At 44.7% G+C, this 21,519-nt stretch overlaps 1 protein-coding gene across 2 annotated transcripts in view; it reads right to left on the bottom strand.

Annotated features, from left to right (window-relative positions):
• Window positions 1-18,627, bottom strand: part of RFC1 (replication factor C subunit 1) — an 83,689-nt gene extending 65,062 nt beyond the window's left edge. Inside the window, exon 1 of one of the 2 annotated variants that reach the window (XM_051842456.2) lies at window positions 18,331-18,627. In XM_051842456.2, coding sequence (XP_051698416.2) covers window positions 18,331-18,333 — 3 coding nt within the window. In that variant the 5' untranslated portion in view covers window positions 18,334-18,627. The remainder of the gene's footprint in view (window positions 1-18,330) is intronic. The other variant, XM_070068123.1, reaches the window with a different exon arrangement.
• Window positions 18,628-21,519: the final 2,892 nt, after the last annotated feature.

The following is a 21,519-nucleotide window of genomic DNA, read 5'->3' on the forward strand; positions in this document are numbered from 1 at the left end:
AATGGAAGATCTATCAATCGATCAATCAATCTCTCCCTCTTTCTGACACTTTTTTTTTTTTTTTGACAGATAGAGTTAGACAGTAAGAGAGAGAGACAGAGAGAAAGGTCTTCCTTCCATTGGTTCACCTCCCCATATGGCCACTACTGCCGGAGCTATGCCAATCCGAAGCCAGGAGCCAGGTGCTTCTTCCTGGTCTCCCACGCAAGTGCAGGAGCCCAAGCACTTGGGCCATCTTCCACTGCCTACCCAGACCACAGCAGAGAGCTGGACTGGAAGAGGAGCAACCGGGACTAGAACCTGGCGCCCATATGGGATGCCGGCGCCACAGGCAGAGGATTAACCAAGTGAGCCACTGTGCCGGCCCCAACATTCTTTCAAATAAGTAAATCTTTTTTAAAAATAATAATAATGAGGCCAGTGCTGTGGCGCAGCGGGTTAAAGCCCCGGCCTGCAGTGCTGGCATCCCATATGGGCGCCAGTTTGAGTCTCGGCTGCTCTACTTCCAATTCAGCTTTCTGCTATGGCCTGGGAAAGCTGTGAAAGATGGCCCAAGTCCTTGGGCCCTGCAGCTGGGAGACCCGGAAGAAGCTCCTGGCTCTTGGCTTCAGATTTGCGCAACTCTGACCATTGCGGCCAACTGGGGAGTGAACCAGACAGCGGATGGAAGACCTCTCTCTGCCTCTCTGTAACTCTGCCTATCAAATAAATACATAAATAAAATATTAATACTACTTTTCCACTTGAGATACTACATCCCATATTAGAGTGGCTGCATTTAAGTCCCAGCTCTGCTCCTTATTATGGCTTCCTGCTAATCACACCCTGGGAAGCAGAAAGTAATGACTCAAGTACTTGGTTCTCTGTCACCCATGTGGGAGGCTCAGATTGAGGTCCTAAATCCTGATTTTGGCCAGGCTCTGCTCCAGATGTCACAGGCATTTGGGGAGTGAATCAGGCAAGGCAAGATCAATCTGTCATTCAAATAATCTTTTTAAAAATAATTTACCACATGAAAAATATTACGTTTCAAAACTGGCCAAAAATAGTGCAAAAATAAGCAAAGGATATGTATGCTAATGGTAACACAATTGTGAAAGAGCAAGCAGTGAGTACTGACTGATCATCATACACATATACTTCCCATTAGCCCAGGCACAGTTGGTGAGAATACAGAGTTGAAGAATATGATCCTTATTATAATAAACAGAATTAAAAATGAGGGAATGCTCCAACATGAAAGAAGTCCACAAAGCAGACTCACAGAATGTCAACTGCTTTAAGTAGCACTCTGACATCAGAATCAGCCCTTAAGGCTTCCTGGTCTGGCTGAAAAGCCCATGAGAGCATTTCAGGCATGGAAAGCCAAGACACTGTGGCAAAAAATGTTCTACATGAAGGATCTCTGTGAGAGATCCCAATGGAAAGAAGTGGCCATCAAAGAAAGATATACTTTTCTCTAAAAGGAAGAGAGAACTTCCACTTTGCATATGGCCTTGTCTAAATACTGATGGAGTTTGTGGATTCAAAGGCTTCCATAGCTTAGGCTGCTCATGTCAAGAGCCTCAGGTAGTCACTGACGTCATACAGAAGTGTTAATTGTTGCAGCTGGTGCTGTGGTACAGCAGGTTAACACCCTGGCCTGAAGCACCGGCAACCCATATAGGTACCAGTTCTAGTCCCAGCTGCTCCTCCTCTGATCCAGCTCTCTGCTATGGCCTGGGAAAGCAGTAAGAAGATGGCCCAAGTCTTGGGCCCCTGCACCCACATGGGAGACCTGGAAAAAGCTCCTGGCTTCGGATCAGCACAGCTCCGCCTGTTGCAGCCAATTGGGGAGTGAACCATCGGATGGAAGACCTCTTTGTCTCTCTGTCTCTCTCTCTGTATAACTCTGACTTTCAAATAAATAAATAAATCTTTTTTTTTTTTTTGACAGGCAGAGTGGACAGTGAGAGAGAGACAGAGAGAAAGGTCTTCCTTTGCCGTTGGTTCACCCTCCAATGGCCGCCACGGCTGGCGCGCTGCGGCTGGCGCACCGTGCTGATCCGATGGCAGGAGCCAGGAGCCAGGTGCTTTTCCTGGTCTCTCATGGGGTGCAGGGCCCAAGCACCTGGGCCATCCTCCACTGCACTCCCTGGCCACAGCAGAGAGCTGGCCTGGAAGAGGGGCAACCGGGACAGAATCCGGCGCCCCAACCGGGACTAGAACCCGGTGTGCCGGCGCCGCTAGGCGGAGGATTAGCCTAGTGAGCCGCGGCGCCGGCAATAAATAAATCTTTAAAAAAAAAAAAAAAAAAGATTGGGCCAGCGCCGTGCCTCACTAGGCTAATCCTCTGCTTGCGGTGCCAGCACTCCGGGTTCTAGTCCCAGTTGGGGCGCCGGTTCTGTCCCGGTTGCTCCTCTTCCAGTCCAGCTCTCTGCTGTGGCCCAGGAAGGCAGTGGAAGATGGCCCAAGTGCTTGGGCCCTGCACCCTCATGGGAGACCAGGAGGAAGCACCTGGCTCCTGGCTTCAGATCGGCGCAGCACGCTGGCCATAGCGGCCATTTGGGGGGTGAACCAAAGGAAAGAAGACCTTTCTCTGTCTGTCTCTCTCACTAACTCTGCCAGCCAAAAAAAAAAAAAAAAAAAAAAACACAGATTGTTAAATTAACAACAGGAGTCACTGTACGCTAACTTCCCATTCAGGACCTGTCTTCAATGAGTTGTATTATGAGATTTGACTGTGATACTTGTTTTCAGTTTGTGTGTGTGTGTGCAAATTATTGAAATTTTAGTATAGAGTTGATATTCTGCGTACAAAGTTAACTGAAAATGAATCTTAACAGACAATGGGACTGAGAAGGGGAGAGGGAGGATGAGAAGAGGTGGGAGGGTGGGTATGGAGGAAAGAACTATATTCCCAAAGTTGTACATATGAAATTTGTGTTCCTTAAAAAAATTAATAAAAAACTCTACCCCAAAACCAACAAAAATAACCCTTATCCATGGGATTTACTCCCAGTAATTTCAGTTTTAGAAAATTATTTTCACAACTCTTATCTTAATAACTAAGAATCCCAAAATTATTTTTCACACAAGTTTTCTAAATGCTGAAGAGAAAACTGAGTCTGCCTTCGTTTCCCATTGTTACACCAAAATATCTGAGGGGGCAGGCATTTGGCAGAGGAAGTTAAACCTGCATGCCAACAGACTGCCTCGGTTCAAATCTGGTGCTGCTTTCAATTCCAGCTTTCTGCTAATGCATACCCTGGGAGGCAGGAGGTAACAGCTCAAGTGGTTAGGTCCATGCAACCTGAATGGGGGACATGGATTGAGTTCTGGGTTACCAGCTTCAACCAGCACAGCTCCAGCTGTTGTAGGCATTTGGGGAATGAATCAGCAAGTGATAAACCTGTGTCTCTGTCGCTCTGCTTTTCAAACAAATAAAATCAATCAATAATTAAATATATCTGAGGCTGAGAATTTTATAAAGACAAGAGGTTTATTTAGCTGAAAAGTCCAAGACAGGGTGGCCCCATTGATCTGGCCTCAGGTGAGGGCTCCTAAGTTCCATCCCATGGCAGGCAGTATACCAGGGTGGGCTCATGTGCAGGGGAAGAGATCACATGGCATCAAGGAAGCTAGCTACTGTAGTAGCCAGTCTTGCTCTTGTTTAACAATCGTCTCTTAAGCATTAACTGGAGTCCCCTAAGAACTACTTAATCCTTTCTGAGAACAGCATCCCCAGCTGCCTCCCATTAGGCTCCACATCTTAAAGGTCTCAGCACCCTCATCACCACAGAGAATCAAGCTTCCAACACACAAACCTTTAGGGAACACACTCAAACTATATCCAAACAACAGCAGATGCTATTATGATACACTAATGGCTCTTCCCTATGTTAAACTACAGGGTTCAAATTAATCATATTGAAATATTTACAGTGCAATTTACATTTGAATCACTAATTTTTCTTATGCTTTTATTTTTCCCTACCATTCTAGAATTCAGTTTTGAGGAAACTGATGTAGAGAAAAGGGAACAAATCTTATAATCAAAAGTCTTAGTTTGCATCTGTGTTCCAGTGCTTTCTATCTGTATGACCTTTGAACAAGTTACTGTATCTGTTTCTGTATTCCCATCGGGAAGGTGAAGAACTGGGTTCACAAAGCAGTTGTATTATTTTCCTCCTTCTCATTCTTGTTGTTTAGAATCCTGAATTTTCAATGTTTTTTACCACTCCAAATCCACCTCTCCTTATTGTATGACAGAAATGACTACAAAAGTGGTTTGTAGGAGCTAGCATTGTAGCACAGTGGGTAACGCCACTGCCTGCAGTGCCAGCATCCGTTATGGGTGCCAGTTTGTATCCCAGCTGCTCTATTTCCAATCCAGCTCCCTGTTAACGTGCCTAGGAAAAACAGCAAAAGATGGTCCAAGTGCTTGGGCCCATGCTACCCACATGGGAGGCCTGGAAGAAGTTCCTGACTCCTGGCTTTGGATTAGCCCAGCCCTAGCTGTTGCAGCCATATGGGGATTGAACCATCAGTTGGAAGATCTCTCTCTCTCTGTCTCTCCCTCTCTCTTTCTCTCTGAAACTGTGCCTTTCACATAAATAAATAAATTTTTTAAATGAATAAATCTTTTTAAAAAAATCAGACAAAAGTTGCTACACACACACACTCCTTTGTGGTTAGGCCAATAAGCAAAGCAGATAAACAGGTACCCAGGCATGAAAAATTAAAAAAAAAAAAAAAAAAAAAAAAAGGTAAACGGTTCCTGAGTTTTGTATCCTCTTGTAATTTGCCTTGCTCCAGAAGTTACAAACATACTAATTAAGCCTAAGCCTAAGAACCACTCCTTACAGAATGTATATATACCTTGGCTGTAAAACTAAGACATTGTGTCAGGTGCAAACCAAGAGAAGGACAATAAAGAAGCACACAGTCTTCCCTATGATTTGCACAGAATCGAATTTGAGGCTGACTTGCTTCATTGCTTCTAGAGGAAATGAGAGTTTCACATCAGTTTCTCTTTTGAAATTACAGTGACTCTTCTAACAGCGGTGACTGAACACATACACACAGAGAAAGAGAAACAGACACAGTGTGCATACTCCTCAGAAACACCGGAACTGTAGGTTAATAAGCCGGTTAAAGCAAGTTAAGGTTTTCAAGCTGTTTCCAGACCACAAAAGCTTAAAACCACAGAGGGAAAGAAAACGTGATACAGTTCAGGGAATAGAACTGTTGGTAATGGTGAGCTCTTCCATTCTTCTGAACACAAATCTACACAGAGGACCGTTGCTGTGGCACAGCAGGTTAAGCGACCACCTACAGCCACCATATGGGCACCAGTTCATGTCCCAGCTGCTCCACTTCCAATCCAGCTCCCTGCGAATGTGCAGGGAAAGCATCAGAAGATGGCCGAGTCCTTGGGTCCTTGAGCTCACATGGGAGGCTTGGAAAAAACTCCTGGCTCCTGGCTTCAGCCAGGCCCAGGCCCAGCCCCAGCCATTGTGGCCATCTGGGGAGTGAACCAGCAGATGGAAGATCTCTCTTCTCTGTCTCTTCTCTCACTCTCTCCCTATATCTCTACCTTTCAAATAAATAAATAAATCTTAAAAAATACACAGTGACTTTAAAAAAAAAACAACCTGGCCACTCCTCAGCATTGCCAGTGTCTTTCCTTCCCACGCACATTCCCTTTCTTTTCCTTTCTCTTTATCCTACCCTTCACCCCCACCCTCCTCATCCTCTGATGGCTGCCCAAGAGTTAAAGAAATTTCAGCATCCTGCTCTCACTCAGTGTACACCAAAAACCTCAAGTTTTAGAAGAGACTTCATTGGAACATAAGCCATTCGACTCCCACCTGTTTAGGACGGTACCCAGTGTGAGCAGCTGTCACAGGGATAAAGTAGGAGGCAAAGGTCAGCAGTCTGCCTTTAATTCACAGAGTGTGACTTCACCCTGTTCTTCCGATTAACATTCCCTGTCTAGCACTCCACATCTTCAAAGATGTCACGAAATGCGGAAGAACAAGCCAAGCCGCTAATCATACTCCCAAACAATGGAGCGAAATACCTCCTGACTTGCACAGAATAACTCCTGCTGAATATATGAGCAGAAATATGAACAAACTCTTAATGTACTTTTATAATCTTGGCAAGGGCAGGGCCTTCTGAGCAGAACAATAAGACCTAACACCATAAAAAAAATTAAAAAAAAAAACTGAATTAACAACATAAAAATTAAACCAAATATGCCAAAAGATACAATACATGCAATCAACTTAAAATATCAATATGTGTACTATATGAGAGTTGCTATAAATAAAAAAAAAATCCAATGGGAAAAATAAGTAAAATCTAAAGTAAAATGCAAATGCCAACCAACACATGTAATACAAGATGCTCAACATCACAAACAAGCAGATAAATTCAAACTTGGTTATTTCACTTTCATTGTTAAACTGACGATACTCAGATTTGCCAAGGCAGTAGGGAAACAGATGATCACATTCTACACTGCTAGATCCTTTCCGGAGGACAACACAGCAACGTTTAGCGAAATCTTAAATGTGCAGAAACTTTGTCCCTAGCATTTCCCTTCCATAAGAAATGCAGCTGTGACCAATAGAGACCAGTACATACGTCTGTCTTTCTACTTTCTTCTTTGTAAAGTGTAACTGAATAAACAGGTCAGTTCAGACAAGGCAAAAGATTGAGGCAAAGAAGTTTCACAAATTGCAACTTGTTTCAGCAGAGGCAACCGGTAAGTGCGGCCCGCTACAGTGCTGGACAGTGAGATCTTTCCATGATCCTCTCAGGTAAACAGATCAACAGGCCCAGAGGAGGAGACAATGCATCTTCATTGCAGAGCAGGTAAGTGGGAACAGTGAAGCAGGCAAACAGGCTTTTTGTCAGTTTTGCCACTTCTGGGGGCCCCCTGGATGAATTACTCCAAGTCGCTCTCCTTCAGTTCCCCCTCCACACCAGTTCCCTCACAGAATCCCCGTGAGAATAGATGTGGCAAAGCAAAGACCTCCAGAATGCAACCTGGTCCTCCCACTCCAAATTTCAGCCAGTTTCCACCTGCCCCGACTGCCCCCTTGGTTTTTCTGTAACTCAAAGCATCGAGACCCTACAATTAGCAACGTGGTCTTCCCCTTCACATTACTCCTGACACACCTGATCCCTGCACAGTTACAGGCAGGCCCTGTGCCAGAGACTTAGCACACCAAGTGAGCATTCCACCAGGAAGCAAATGCCCTCACAAAGCCACCTGGAAACAAACTAGCACAGAAAGAATTTAATGCAATTCAGGGCTAAAACAGAGCTAATCCCAGGCTAGGAGAGCTCCAGGAGCACAGTCCTCAGGAGCTAGACCTGAACTAATTCTTAGTAGGAGATTCTTGGTAGGAGATCATTTCTGTAAGTTCCATACAGCAGACCTGTCTACCTTCTCTCCCATGAACCTCAAGTACAGGGCCAGCAGCCCCTGGAAAAGCAAGTATTAGTACTTGTTGAACACATGGCTATTCCTAAGGCCAGTGACCTTCATATCTGGGCTAAGAAAGAGACTCCTGATTATGTACAATGAAATTAATGGGAGATCTGTGTTTAAAGATTGTGTATTAAGATAATCTTTCACTGCGATTGCTTGTTCTGATTGTACCTAATACTTTTTGCTTTAAAAAATTTTCAGAAGGTATAAAGTAACACTTACTATCCATTATTTAAATTATGTTAAATTATTAAAGTTGATTTTCTATAATTCATTTTAATCTCTTGTCATATTATAATACTGTGCCCCCCAAAAAAATATTTTGAATTTTAGTAGGATATTTCATCTTCTTTAAAATTTGTTTTCAGACAAAGAAATTTTTTTCTTTAGAAATCAGAAATGTCTCTGCTTATGTAATCAATATTACTGATAGTGCAAAGTCTAGCACAGGGCTCAAGAACCTCACAGAGGAAGACACAACAGCTAGTGAAATTCAAGGGTGGTCTGAAAAATCTTTGCAATAGTTTAACAGGTTCCAGCACTGGCAAATTATAGGGACGTGCATTAACTTCTTTCATGCAATTATTCATTTATCCACTAAGAAATATTTACTGAGAGCCTGATACGGGTCAAGAACTATTCTTGGGGCTTGGGATAAACAGTATAGGCAAAGATCTCTGTTCTAGGGAAGCTTTCATTCTCTCTGCTCTTAATCTTCCTGTCATTAGAGAACAAAGCAGAACACAGGAAATAAAGAACAGATGAAATAAAGTACAGCAAGGGAACAGAAACGGGGACTAGAAACTGTCTCCCTACCCAGCCTAGAATCTGCTGAGTCTGTCTATGTGAGAGGCTGCGCCTGACAGTGAAGTAACCCATTTCCATTCTTAGCTATGTCAAGGAGGAAGTGTAAGATGTTGAAATCAGAATCTTTCATATCATTGAGTCTTTTTTTTTTTTTTTTTTTTTTTTTGACAGGCAGAGTGGACAGTGAGAGAGAGAGAGAGAAAGGTCTTCCTTTGCCGTTGGTTCACCCTCCAATGGCTGCCGCGGCCGGCGCACCATGCTGATCCGATGGCAGGAGCCAGGTACTTCCTCCTGGTCTCCCATGGGGTGCAGGGCCCAAGTACTTGGGCCATCCTCCACTGCACTCCCTGGCCACAGCAGAGAGCTGGCCTGGAAGAGGGGCAACCGGGACAGAATCCGGCGCTCCGACTGGGACTAGAACCCGGTGTGCCGATGCCGCAAGGCGGAGGATTAGCCTAGTGAGCCGCGGCGCCAGCCTATCATTGAGTATTACTACCATCTCAAGGAAACATTGTATCACAGTAGTTTTCAGGCACCTGATCCAAAAATACAAACCAGCCCACAAAATTAAACAGAAAACAGAAATAAGTACCTAATTTAGGTTTTAAAGATCATTATCCTTTCACACCGGCACAACTGTGGGAACTGAAGCATTTGTAACTGCTGGGGCCTGATCTTAGTTCTATTTCAGAATTCTGACATTTTCACCCTGGCGAATGTATCTGATTATGGTTTTTATGAATCCAGAAGTCAACTTTTTTACAACTTGACTTCTGAGTCAAAAAATCAAATTTGGGGGGCTGGTGCTGTGGTGTAGAAAGTTAAGCTACCACCTGCAGTATCAGCATTCCCTAAGTCCTAATTGTTCCACTTCCAATCCTGCTCCCTGATAATGAGCCTGGGAAAGCAGGAGATGGCCGGAGGCCTTGGGCCCCTGCATCCACACTGGAGACCTGGAAGAAGCTCCAGTCTCCAGGGTGCAGCCTGGCCCAGCCCCAGCCATTTGGGGACTGAAACAACGGATGGATGATCTCTCTCTCCTTCTCTCTGTATCTCTGCCTTTCAAATAAATAAATCTTTTAAAAAATCAAATTTAAACCACTTGAATGAACACAGAAATTAAGTTCAAATAAAAAATAAACCTATAATGATGTATTCTCTAGGCGACATTAGTCATTGTCATTAAATGTTTTAATAACTTAAAGACATGCAAAAAGGGCTTTACAAGCTTCACCATCTGATTTTTTTTATTGGAATTGGAATTTATTTGTACTGATTCACTCATCAAATAGTTATGAAAAGTACACCATTTGCCATGCACTATACAGCAGTTCCCTACTCTTGTGGCCCCTAACCTTGCACATCCTTATATGCCAATGAAGGAAGGTATTAGAATCAGGTTGCCCATTGCATATTAAAATCTGCCAAACTTCGGCAGGAGCTGTGGTGAAGCAGGCGAAGCCACCACCTGCAGTGCTGGCATCCCATATGGGCACCAATTGAAGTCCCAGCTGCTCTACTTCCAATCCAGCTCCCTGATGATGTGTCTAGGAAAAGCAGCAGAAAATGGCCCCTGCACCCATGTGGGAGACTCAGAAGTTCCTAGTTTTCTGGCTTCAGATCAGCCCAGCTCCAGCGGTAGCAGCCATTTAGGAAGTGAACCAGTGGATGGACAGATGATCACTCTCTCTCTCCTTGTAACTTTGCCTTTCAAATAAAAGATAACTAAATCTTAAAAAAAAAAAAAAAAAAAAAAAGTGCCAAATTGTGAGATGATGAAACAAAGCAAGTGATTTTTCACTAATCATGCCAGGAACTTTCATGATCCTGTGGATCTGATAAAGCTGTATTTTCCACAGAAATACACAAACTCTCTCTCTCTCTCTCTCCTTATTGATCTGCCCTTCAGATAACAAAAAATAAAATAAGCATTTAAAAAATGTTTGTTAAATGGCACAGAGTAAGTCCTGTATGTTAAATACGTCCTGAATCAGGGTGGTGGCAGTAGGGAATAGACGGGGGAGCACAGCATGTCTGGAGGATAGCCTGGTGGGATGATCAGGTGCAGGGCAGCATGAGGGGGAAGCACAGTGCCTGTGTTTCTGTTCTCAGTGAATGGTGGTGCTCTGTGGAGCGGGGAATAAAGGCACACAGCCAGTTTGAGCAAAAAGGTGAACTGAGCTTTGGTTGTTGTATGTGGAGGTGCCTTTGGGGGATCTGGATGCAGATGCATCAGGAGGATTCTTCAGCACGTGGATGTGGATTCAGAGAAGGTCTGGACTGGAGATCCAAGGTTGGGGAGGTATCTGTGTGTCTGTGAGTGGGACTGCCGTGAAGTGCATGTGGGTTAGCTCACACAGTGTGAGTGTGAGGACCCAAAGTTTTCAACTTGGGGATCTTGGTAGGCTTCCCAGGAAAACCTCTAGGATTACACACAGAGTGTGTGTGTGTGTGTGTGTGTGTGTGAGTGAGAGAGAGAGAGAGTCTGTGTGTGTGTGTGTGTATTTCTGTGGAAAATACAGCTTTATCAGATCCACAGGATCATGAAAGTCCAGTGCACAGCCATTTGGGAAGTGAACCAACAGAAGGTAGACCTTTCTCTCTGTCTCTCTCTCTCACCTGTCTAACTCTGCCTGTAAAAAAAAATTAATAATAATAAGAATGAGTCATGCATTTTTAAGTCTGTGACCAAGCCAAGAAGTTAGACATTGTGACACAGCAGGTTAAGCCTTGTATGAATGCCCACATCCCATATGGGTGCCTGGTTTGAGTCTCAGTTACTCAACTTCTTATCCAGCTTCCTGCTAATGCATACTGGGAAGCAGCAAGTGATGGCTCAAGTGCTTGGACTCCTGTCACTAATGTGACAGCTTCAGCCCAGCCCAGCCCTTTCTATTATAGCCATTTAAAGAATGAACCATCAGATGGAAGATCGCTCTCACCCTTTGTTGTTCTGCCTTTTAATGGACAAAAATGGATAAACTTTTTTTAATAATAAAATAAAAATAAAAATTATCTTTGCAATAAATCCTTCTAAACCCACAAAGAAATGAACTTTCAAAATGATCTAAAGCGCCTAGGACAAGTATATGAGTCCCTGTCACCATGTGGGAGACCCAAATGGAGCTCCTGGCTGCATTCAGGGAGTGAACCAGTGATCAAAAGACATCAATCACTCTCTCTCCTGTCTCGCCCCGTCCTGTTCCTCTGTCTTTCAAATAAAAAATATTTTTAAAACCACAAGCAAAAAAGCAAAACTATGTATCTGACTAAAATATAAAATGACACAACTGGTGGCAGCACAGAAGGGAAAAGTTATGAGGCAATTTTTAAGTATTTATGTAAAATTATATTAAAGTCTTGGGGCCAGCACTGAGGTGCAGTAGGTTAAGCCACTGCATTCTGGGGTACCGATTTAAGTCCAAGCTGCTCTGGTTCCAATCCAGCTCCCGGCTAATGTGCCTGGTAAGGCAGCAGAAGATAGCCTAAGTACTTGGGCCCATGCCACCTATGTGAGAGGCCACGAAGGGGTTAGGTCTTGAACTGATGCTCATATGGGATGCTGGCACCATACGTGGCAACTTAACTCATTGTGCCACAATGCCAGCCCCAATAAATAATCTTTAAAAAAATAAAATAAGGGCCAACATGCCCCTAATTGTGTAACTGTGGCTCTAATTGTTGTGTAGGACAGGTAAAGCGACCTCCTACAACACTGGCATGCCATATGGGCAATGGTTTGTGTCCTAGCTGCTACACTTCTGATCCATCTCCCTGCTAACGCCCTGGGAAAGCAGCACAGAACAGCCCAAGTGTCTGAGCCCCTGCACCCACACGGGAGACCCGGACGAAACTCCTGCCTTCAGCCTGGCCCAGCTCTGGCCACTGCAGCCATCTCGAGAGAGAACCAGAAGATAGAAGATACCTCTCTCTCTCTCTTTCTCTCTTTCCCCCTGCCCCAGAACTCTTTCAAATAAATCTTTAAAAAAATAAAGAGGGGCCGCCAATGTGGCACAGCAGGTTAAAGCCCCAGCCTGTAGCACTGGCATCCCATATGGGTGCTCTACCTCTGATCCAGCTCTCTGCAATAGCCTGGGAAAGCAGTGGAAGATGACCCAAGTCCTTGGGCCCCTGCACCTGTGTGGGAGACCCGGAAGAAGCTCCTGGCTCCTGGCTTCAGATCAGCTCAGCTCTGGCCAGTGCGGCCATTTGGGGAGTGAACCAGCGGATAGAAGACCTCTCTCTCTCTCTCTGGTTCTCTGGCTCTCTCTGGCTCTACCTCTCTCTGTAACTTTGTCTTTCAAATAAATAAAATAAATCATAAATAAATAAATAAAATTTTAAGGTCTTATATTTTGAGGTTTTTCTCTGAAGATGAGGGAAAATAGTCTGTTCTTGGCACTTGCATTTATTCCTGTAAATTTTTTTTTTTTTACAGGTAGAGTTACAGACAGTGTGAGACAGAGACAGAGAGAAAGGTCTTCCTTCCACTGGGTTTACTCCGCTAATGGCTGCCACAGCCGGAACTGCGTCGATCCAAAGCCAGGAGCCAGGTGCTTCCTCCTGGTCTCCCATGCGGGTGCAGGGCCCAAGCACTTGGGCCATCCTCCACTGCCTTCGCTGGGCCACAGCAGAGAGCTGGACTGGAAGAGGAGCAACCGGGACTAGAACCTGCGCCCATATGGGATGCCAGCGTCTCAGGCAAAGAATTAACCCTAGTGCGCCATGGTGCCGGCCCCTTCCTGTAATGTTTCTAATAAAAAGTTTTAGTTAAGAAAACAAAATAAAAGGCAATTAGATTGAACAAAAAGAAAAACTGTTTATAGTTGAAATAATCTTACATATAGAAAATCTTAAGGAAGCCACTAAAAAGCTATTTGCTCAGTAAGGATACGAGATCAATATACAAAGAAAATATGTCTATATTCTTGCAATAAGCAACCAAAAGTGAAATTTTTTTAAAAATCATATATAAAATATCTTCAGGGCCGGGCAGTTAAGCACTGGTGAAGACAACTGCATTCCACATCAGAGTACCTGGCCTGGTTCAACACTTGGCGCCAGCTCCTAATTCCACCTTCCTGCTACTTCAAAAGGGAGGTAGCACTGCTGCCCCAAGTGATTGAGTTCTCACCACCCACCTGGGAGACCTGGAATAAATTCCTGGCTTTGGCACAGACCAGATCAAACCACTGCAAGCATCTGGGGAATAGACAAGTATATGGGACCACTCTCTCTCTCTCTGCCTCTCAAATAAATTTTTTAAATAAAAAAAATCATCAAAAAGAATAAAATACTTAGGACTATTTTTGACAAGTGAACTGATAAACCCATACTCAGAAAACTAAAAAATATTGTTTAAAGAAATTAAAGACCTAAAGAAATAGAAACACATACCATATTCATGGATCAGAAGACTTACTATTGTTAAGATGGCAACAGTCTCCAGACTGATCTACAGACTCAACACATTCCCTATCAAAATCTGAGATGTTATTTTTGCTCGATCTAAAATTCATATGGAAATTCAAGGGACTGGAATAGCCAAAACAACTTTTAAAAGAACAAAGTTGAAGACTCATACTTTCTGATTTCAAAAAATTATTACAAGGGGCCAGCGCCGAGGCTCACTAGGCTAATCCTCCACCTGCGGCGCCGGCACCCCGGGTTCTAGTCCCGGTTTGGGGCACTGGATTCTGTCCAGTTGCTCCTCTTCCAGTCCAGCTCTCTGCTGTGGCCCAGGAAGGCAGTGGAGGATGGCCCAAGTGCTTGGGCCCTGCACCCGCATGGGAGACCAGGAGGAAGCACCTGGCTCCTGGCTTCAGATCGGTGCGGTGCGCCGGCCACAGCGCACCAGCGGTGGCGGCCATTTGCAGGGTGAACCAACAGAAGGAAGACCTTTCTCTCTGTTTCTAACTCTGCCTGTCTATATATATATATATATATATATATATATATATATATAAAAATAACAAGGGCTAGCATGTGATGTAGCAGGTAAGGCCACTGCCTGCAATGCCAGCATCCCATATGGGCACCAGTTCAAGTCCCAGCTGCTCCACCTCCAATCTAGATCCCTGCTAATGGCCTGGGAAAAGCAGAAGATGGGCAAGTGTTTGGGCCCCTGCCACCCACATGAGAGATCTGAAGCAGCTCCTGGCTTCGGCCTGGCCCGGCACAGCACTAGCTAAAGTGGCCAGCTGGGAAGTGAACCAGCAGATGGAAGAGTGCTGATGAGCTCTCTCCCTGACTTTCAAATTAATCAATCTTTTTCAGAAGATAAAAATTTAGTATAAAGTCACAGTATAAAGACTGTATATTGCTGGCATTAGAACAGACGTATAGAGCCATGGATTAGAACTGAAAGTCCCAGAAAAAAAAATTCTTCACATTTACTTTGACAACTTTGCCATTTCAATTTAAAAAAAAAAAGTCTTTTTGAAAAATAGTGCTGGGACAACTAGGTATCACAGGAAAAGAATCAACGTGGATTCCTGCACTTCACACCTATCCAAAAATTAACTGAAAATGGTGAAAAGTTATAAATGTAAGAACTAAAACCATAAAACATTAAAGGAAAACGTAAGTATATATTATGGCCTTGGGTTAGACAATAGAAGCCTTGAATGATGAGAAAGCAAGGACCTAGAAGATTATTCCAGGGAGAGGAAACAGTAAGAACAAAAGCCCTGAGACAGAAACAATCAGCCTAAGGCACTCAAAAGACTGATGAAATCAAGAGAGGTAGCTAGGAGCCCTATAGGCCCACACTGGTTTATGTGGTAAAAGCCACATCGCAACAGGGTCATGGCACCATTCCTAGGGACGCATTTCACACAGTGAACCGTGATGTGAAGCACACCACACAGGGCAGGGCAATGAAGCAGCTCAAATTATAATGTATTTAGACTGACATGACAGTTGCTCAAAAAGCTGGCTCTTAAGTCTAATGAAGGTTTTACACAACCTTACACATACTTTCAAGAATTCTATCAGGAAATTCACTGTATACACTGACTTTTTCAAAATGGCCATTTCTCAGGTTTGACACTTTGAGCGAATATCACAGCAATTCAAATTGTTTACATGCCTTCTTTTTCATTCCTTTTGTTTTTAATTTTCTATCCTTTAATAGCTAATATGTTCTTTATTAATAGTTTTAATTTGAATGGCAGAGAGACAGAGACATATGGAGAGAGATCTTCCATTAGCTGGTTCACACCCTAAACGCCTACAACTGTTGGGGCTGGGCCAGGCTGCAGCCATGAGCCAGCAACTCAATCAGGGTCTCCAATGTGGAAGACCCTACTTAAGCCATCACCTGCAGCATCCCAGGGTGTGCATTAGCAGGACGCTAGAATTGGATGTAGAGCTGAGACTCAAATCCAGACACTCCAACATGAGTTTCAGGCATCCCAAGTGGCATCTTAAGTGTTGCACCAAATGCCCACCCCAATAATATATTCACACAGTTCAAAATTCACAAGAGGAAAATGTATCCCTTCCTACCATGTCTCTCAAACACATACTTCCCATGTCTGGAGGCAACAAATGTTATCAGCTAGCTCCTTGTATGACTTTACAGAAAGATTTTATATCTTGATAATTATTTCATATCACAGCATTAACATTTCTCAGTTTCCTAATGGTTGCAGAATATTCTATTGTGTGCATACAGTATTTTATTCATTTACTGAGTAATTATTTTATAAGTATTATATTCATTTACTTTTAATTGAGAACTATTTGAAAAACATGCAGTTCTCTGGGCAAGAGATGTTATGTTTCATCCACAGTTGGGCTTCAGAAAATAGGTAAATCCCCTAAAACGGTGTGCATGTACCCATATGTACTCCTCTGGACAAAAATTTGCATACCACTCACCACATTTATCAAAGGAACTACAACCCAGAGGTTACCACTGTCCTATAATAAAACTTGTACACAGGTGCTTATAAACTCTTGAATACAAATTTTAGTCTCGATTTTTGCTAATGTTTGTATTTGAGTCTGGAGGGCTAAATTAAATACCAATGTAGTCCAAAACTCTTATCTACTTTGAGCCTTTTCTCATTAATAAATGGTAAAACTGACCCACTGGGGCTAGCGCTGTAGCATAAGATGCGGCAGTGCCCCATGTGGGCGCCAGTCCAAGTCTCCACTGCTCCACTTCCAATACAGCTCTTTGCTATGGCCTTGGGCCCCTGTTCCCAAGTGGGAGATTCTGAGGAGGCTCCTGACCAGTCGGACTCTGGCCATTGCGGCCACTTGGGGAGTGAACCAGCAGATGGAAGACCTTTCTCTCTCTCTCTGCCTCTGCCTCTCTGTAACTCTGGTTTTCAAATAAATCTTTAAAAAAAAAAAAAAAACTGACCTATTTGATCTGAATTTTCAGATTCATTTTTCACCTGCACCACGAATAGGAGTACTAAAGAATGGATTGAAATTAAATGTACCTGACAGCTCAAAAGCTGACCATTTAACCCACTGCTCATAACTGACAACACAAGAAGCACCGATCATATTCCTTAAACTCTATTTGACTTTCCAAAGAGTTCATTTTGAGAAAGTTCATTATTGTTGGTTGACTAGTTGTGTAATATCTGCTATATGCCATGCCCTAGAATGGAAGTTTTACATATATTATATACTTGCTGCATTGTCAAAACAATCCCTTAAGGCCAGTAGCATTTACCTCCTCTTTCAGGTAAGAAAACAGGCTCAAAGAACTACTTACCTGCCCAGACGTTAAGTACTAAACTAAATTATAATGCTACAGTACTATGAACTATTATACTAAAACCATCCACCCCCTCTTCACCTTCAAGATGTCACATCTCACCAAGTTCCCACAATACCATAGTGCCTGAACTCCAAAATGCAATGAGGACCATTTTAGAGAGGCAGTGTAATGTAGTGGTCAGAAATACCTAGGCTCTCACTATGATCACCGTAGTGGTTGTATGACAAACCTCAACACTCAACAAAATGCCTCTACCATCTGCAAAACTCTACCGGTGTGGGCTGAAAGAGCAGATAAAGCACCTGGCTCACACTGACCTGAAGTCGCTCGGACAGGGAGGGTGTCTACTGTCATCATTATTTTATCGTTTTTTGAGAAGAAATACAAAAAGGTGCAAGGTTTCCCAATGTGGCATAAAACACTTTCCCCCTGGAATGCTGTCATTCTGACAAGTTGGAGAACGAAAAAAAAAATTATAGCTGATCATTAACTATCTTCTGGCTTAATGGAACATCTTAAATTGTCTTAAATTAAAAATACTTCACATGTTGCCATGTTCTCACGAATGTGTTTTGCAGCTGCATGTTTTCCCCATCAACTCGTGTGAATGCTTATCCAGAACGACACACTGAGATTCTGCACGTTCTTTAAAGATCTCAACACCAGGTGACGAGGGATGACAGCTGTCAAATACATTACACCTGCTTCTCCTCCCTGTAAATCGGCTTTCTGGTAAACCAACCGTGGGATCTCTTGGACTCCTATGAGCTCATCTAAGTAAAATACCTTCTCCACGCACCCCCGGTCTCCAAAAGACCGAGACGGGCGCTTGGTGGAGTTCTCAAGAATCAAAGCTGAAGGCCTGACACAGCTGATTCAAGAGAAAGGAAAGGTTGTTACATTCTTCTTCCTTAGGAGCCACACCTGGAAATCGGCTTCCTGGGAAGGACTCACACTGAGGTGTGGGGCAACGCTTAACAGGAAGAAAACTTCACAGCTGCATTCCCAAGCCACCATCATTACTCTCCTCCTTCCTCCCTTCCCCCAAAAGTAGAGGTGGGGGGTGGGGAGGGAAAGTGCCGCGTTGCACTCAAATCCCTGCGCCCTAGCAGCACGGGCTGCAGTCCGCGGACCCGCGAAAGCCGTGCGCCCCGTGCCGGGTGGGTGGCCCCTCTGCGCCTCGGCTCCCCATCGCCGTCCTCCCCCGCTCCGCATACCACGAATGCCCCGTCCACACCCGGCCTGCCAAGGCCTCCCGAGCCCTCCAGCCGCACGACCTCCCCCAGGGGCTCACCATCGCCGCCCCAGGACTAAGGCGCGGGCGGGCGGCTGGGCGTGCTGGCCGTCTGGGGAATCCGTTATCGGGTCTCGGGATCCATTCGCGCCAACAACTTCTCCCGCGAAGTGGAAGAAGCGGCGGCAGCAGCGCGCGGTGATGACGTCACGAGACGCGCGCTTCCCCTCGGCCCCGCCCGGAGGCGGGAGGTGCAACGTGGGCCCAGGTGCCGCCCCGGAGGCTGTCCTCGCGGGGAACTGCGGGACCGGGCTGAGGGGCGTAGCTTTGCGTCGTCGGCGTTCGGCCCGGGCACCCACGTGGTACATCGGAAACCCAGGTTCCTCCCAGTTACACGTCTGGAGGGGACACCGCCCTCCAGTAGCTTTCCAAAGTTTTTAGCTCTACGGGCGGTAAGATCCACAGGCGAGGTGTACGTTGCATGTGGTACATGCAACTATCCTGAAACAAGAATCTCACCAAACACGGGTTACCCTGATCTGCGCTTCTCTTCACGTTTGACCCACCTGATCGGCTTTCTTCACCTGCTAATAAGAGGATACGAACAGTGTGAAAGACGCGAGCCTAAGGGTGATCTTTATATATTGTACAACTCAGACAGTGACTCATCCATCACCACAGTCCTGCCCGTTGATGAGCAAACAAGTTAAGGGGTCAATGTTGTTACAGACCCAAGGTGTTGGACATCTTGGCTTCCTAATTCCCAAACCTGAGCCACTCCGCCATGGCCCCCACAGGGCTGTGGTCTGGGGCCCGCATTCCGAACCAGACCTCGGATTCGAATCCTGGCTGCTCCTTTTCTGATCCCGCTCCTTGCTCATGCACCAGAGAAAGCAGCCAATGGTGGTCCAGGTACAAGGGGCCCCCCATGGAGTTCCCGCTTCGTCGCGGCCCCCTCTAGCTGTTGGCGGCCATTTGGAAAGTGCACCAGCGGATGCTGCTCTCTCCCTCTCCCTCAAATAAATCTTGGGGGGGGGGGGGGGGCAAGGCTTAGAAAAGGTGTGTCTCCGTAGAAAAACTATGATCCAGGAAGTCACAGTCACAGAGAAGTCCCTGAATCGTGGAATAGAATGCAACATTTGCATTCAATTTTAAGAGAGAATACGAGACCATGAAGAGTTTTGTGGAGAAAACAGTATCTCCAGCTTTGACCTTAAACTTTCTATTCCTTGGGTCTTGCACTTGGTGATCCCAGTATCTCTACACTGATAGATGGCAGAGCCTTCTAGAATACAACAAAGGTTGGGCACTGTGAGCTTGTGGTGTTTAAACACACCTACTGCGGTGTGTGCCAGACATGCAGCTCTGTGCTCTCCGACTGTAGCTCATTTCATCTCCACGTTGACACTGAAGACTTAAAATTTACCAGCTGTGACTCAGGAACAGGGCCTGGCTGCACAGTGCGCTCTGAGGCCGTTTGCTAGGTTCCTGGCCCCACCACGGGCTAGCTCGGTGACCTTAGGCAAGTGTCTGTGCCTCGACTGCAAAATAAGAACAGTACTACTTCATAGGGCTGTTACGGAACTGTTCCTGGCATGCAAGCAGAAGAAATCGTTCGTTTTTAAGACATGATTATTATTATCACACAATGCTGATGTTTTAAAGGGAGATAGTTATCTACTCCATGGTTTTGCTTACGGAAACATTTGGTTCACAAAAGGGGAGTCATTAGATGCTTTGCAAAATCAATGGAAGGGGTGATGTGGCATAACCGGTAAAGCTACCACCTGCAGTGCCAGCATGCCATATAGGGACTGGTTCCAGTCCCTGCTGCTCCACTTCTGATCCAGCTCTTCTACAGCCTGGGGAGTGGGCCAGCAGATGGAAGATCTCTCTCTCTCTCTCTCTCTGCCTTTCACATAATTAAATAAATATTTTTTAAAAAAATCAATGGAAACTGGGGCCAGTGTTGTGGCATAATGGATAAAGCTGCTGCCTGCAGTGCCAGCGTCCCATATGGGTGCCGGTTCGAGACCTGGCTGCACCACTTCCAATCCAGCTCTCTGCTATGGCCTGGGAAAGCAGTAGAAGATGGCCCAAGTCCTTGGACCCCTGCACTCATGTGGGCCATTTGGGGAGTGAACCAGAGGGTAGAAGAAGGAACTCTTTCTCTGCCTCTGCCTCTCTGTAACCCTGCCTTTCAATAAATAAATAAATCTTTAAAAAAAAAATCCATAGAAACTATGAGTCCACTTCCCAGAAAAATGTACATAGCAGACACACACACAAATTTTTGCCTGTAATTCCAGAGGTCCTGAACCTGTAAATCAATGAGTAAATAAGATATAGATATACACACATATATATGAAGTTGTACATCTTTTACATTGTACTATTTTTTTCACCAGTAAGAAATTTACTTCTTTTTAAAAAAAAATCCAAATGCTGGCATTGTCCAGAAAAATTTAACAGGTTTATTTACAATTGTTATGAAGTTGAACTGCTGAAACTTGTTCACTGAAACATTTTGACTGGCATTAATACTTTATATGTCCCTGCATTTATATTAAAAATTCACACACAAATTAAGATGGAAAAATTGCCAATACCTGATTTCTGTCCCCTATTTTTCCATTTGCAAACATATACTTAGGTACCATTTGACCCCATGGAAAAAAATTCTAATGTTCAGAACTACCAATAACAGGAAGAAGAGAAAAAAATTATTTTGAGAATGAAATGTTTCCTGTCACAGTGGATTCTTAAGCACATTCTCCACGTATGTGACAGGCTAGCTGGATGTCTTTTGGCATAATTGTTACTCGTTTGGCATGGATAGACACAGGCTGGTGTCTTCAAAAAGGCCAACCAGATAGGCCTCACTTGCCTCCTGCATAGCACCAGTAGCTGCGCTCTGGAAGCTCAGATCTGTTTTGAAGTCCTGAGCAGTTTCTTGCACCAGACAATGGAAGGGGAGTTTGCAAATAGGAAGCTCAATGGATTTTTTTTTTTTTTTTTTTTTGACAGGCAGAGTGGACAGTGAGAGAGAGAGAGACAGAGAGAAAGGTCTTCCTTTTGCCATTGGTTCACCCTCCAATGGCTGCCACGGCCAGCACGCTGCAGCCGGCGCATCACGCTGATCCGAAGCCAGGAGCCAGGTGCTTCTCCTGGTCTCCCATGGGGTGCAGGGCCCAAGCACTTGGGCCATCCTCCACTGCACTCCCTGGCCACAGCAGAGAGCTGGCCTGG

This window comes from Oryctolagus cuniculus, chromosome 2 (assembly GCF_964237555.1).
Source record: "Oryctolagus cuniculus chromosome 2, mOryCun1.1, whole genome shotgun sequence".
NCBI classification, from domain to species: Eukaryota; Metazoa; Chordata; class Mammalia; order Lagomorpha; family Leporidae; genus Oryctolagus; species Oryctolagus cuniculus.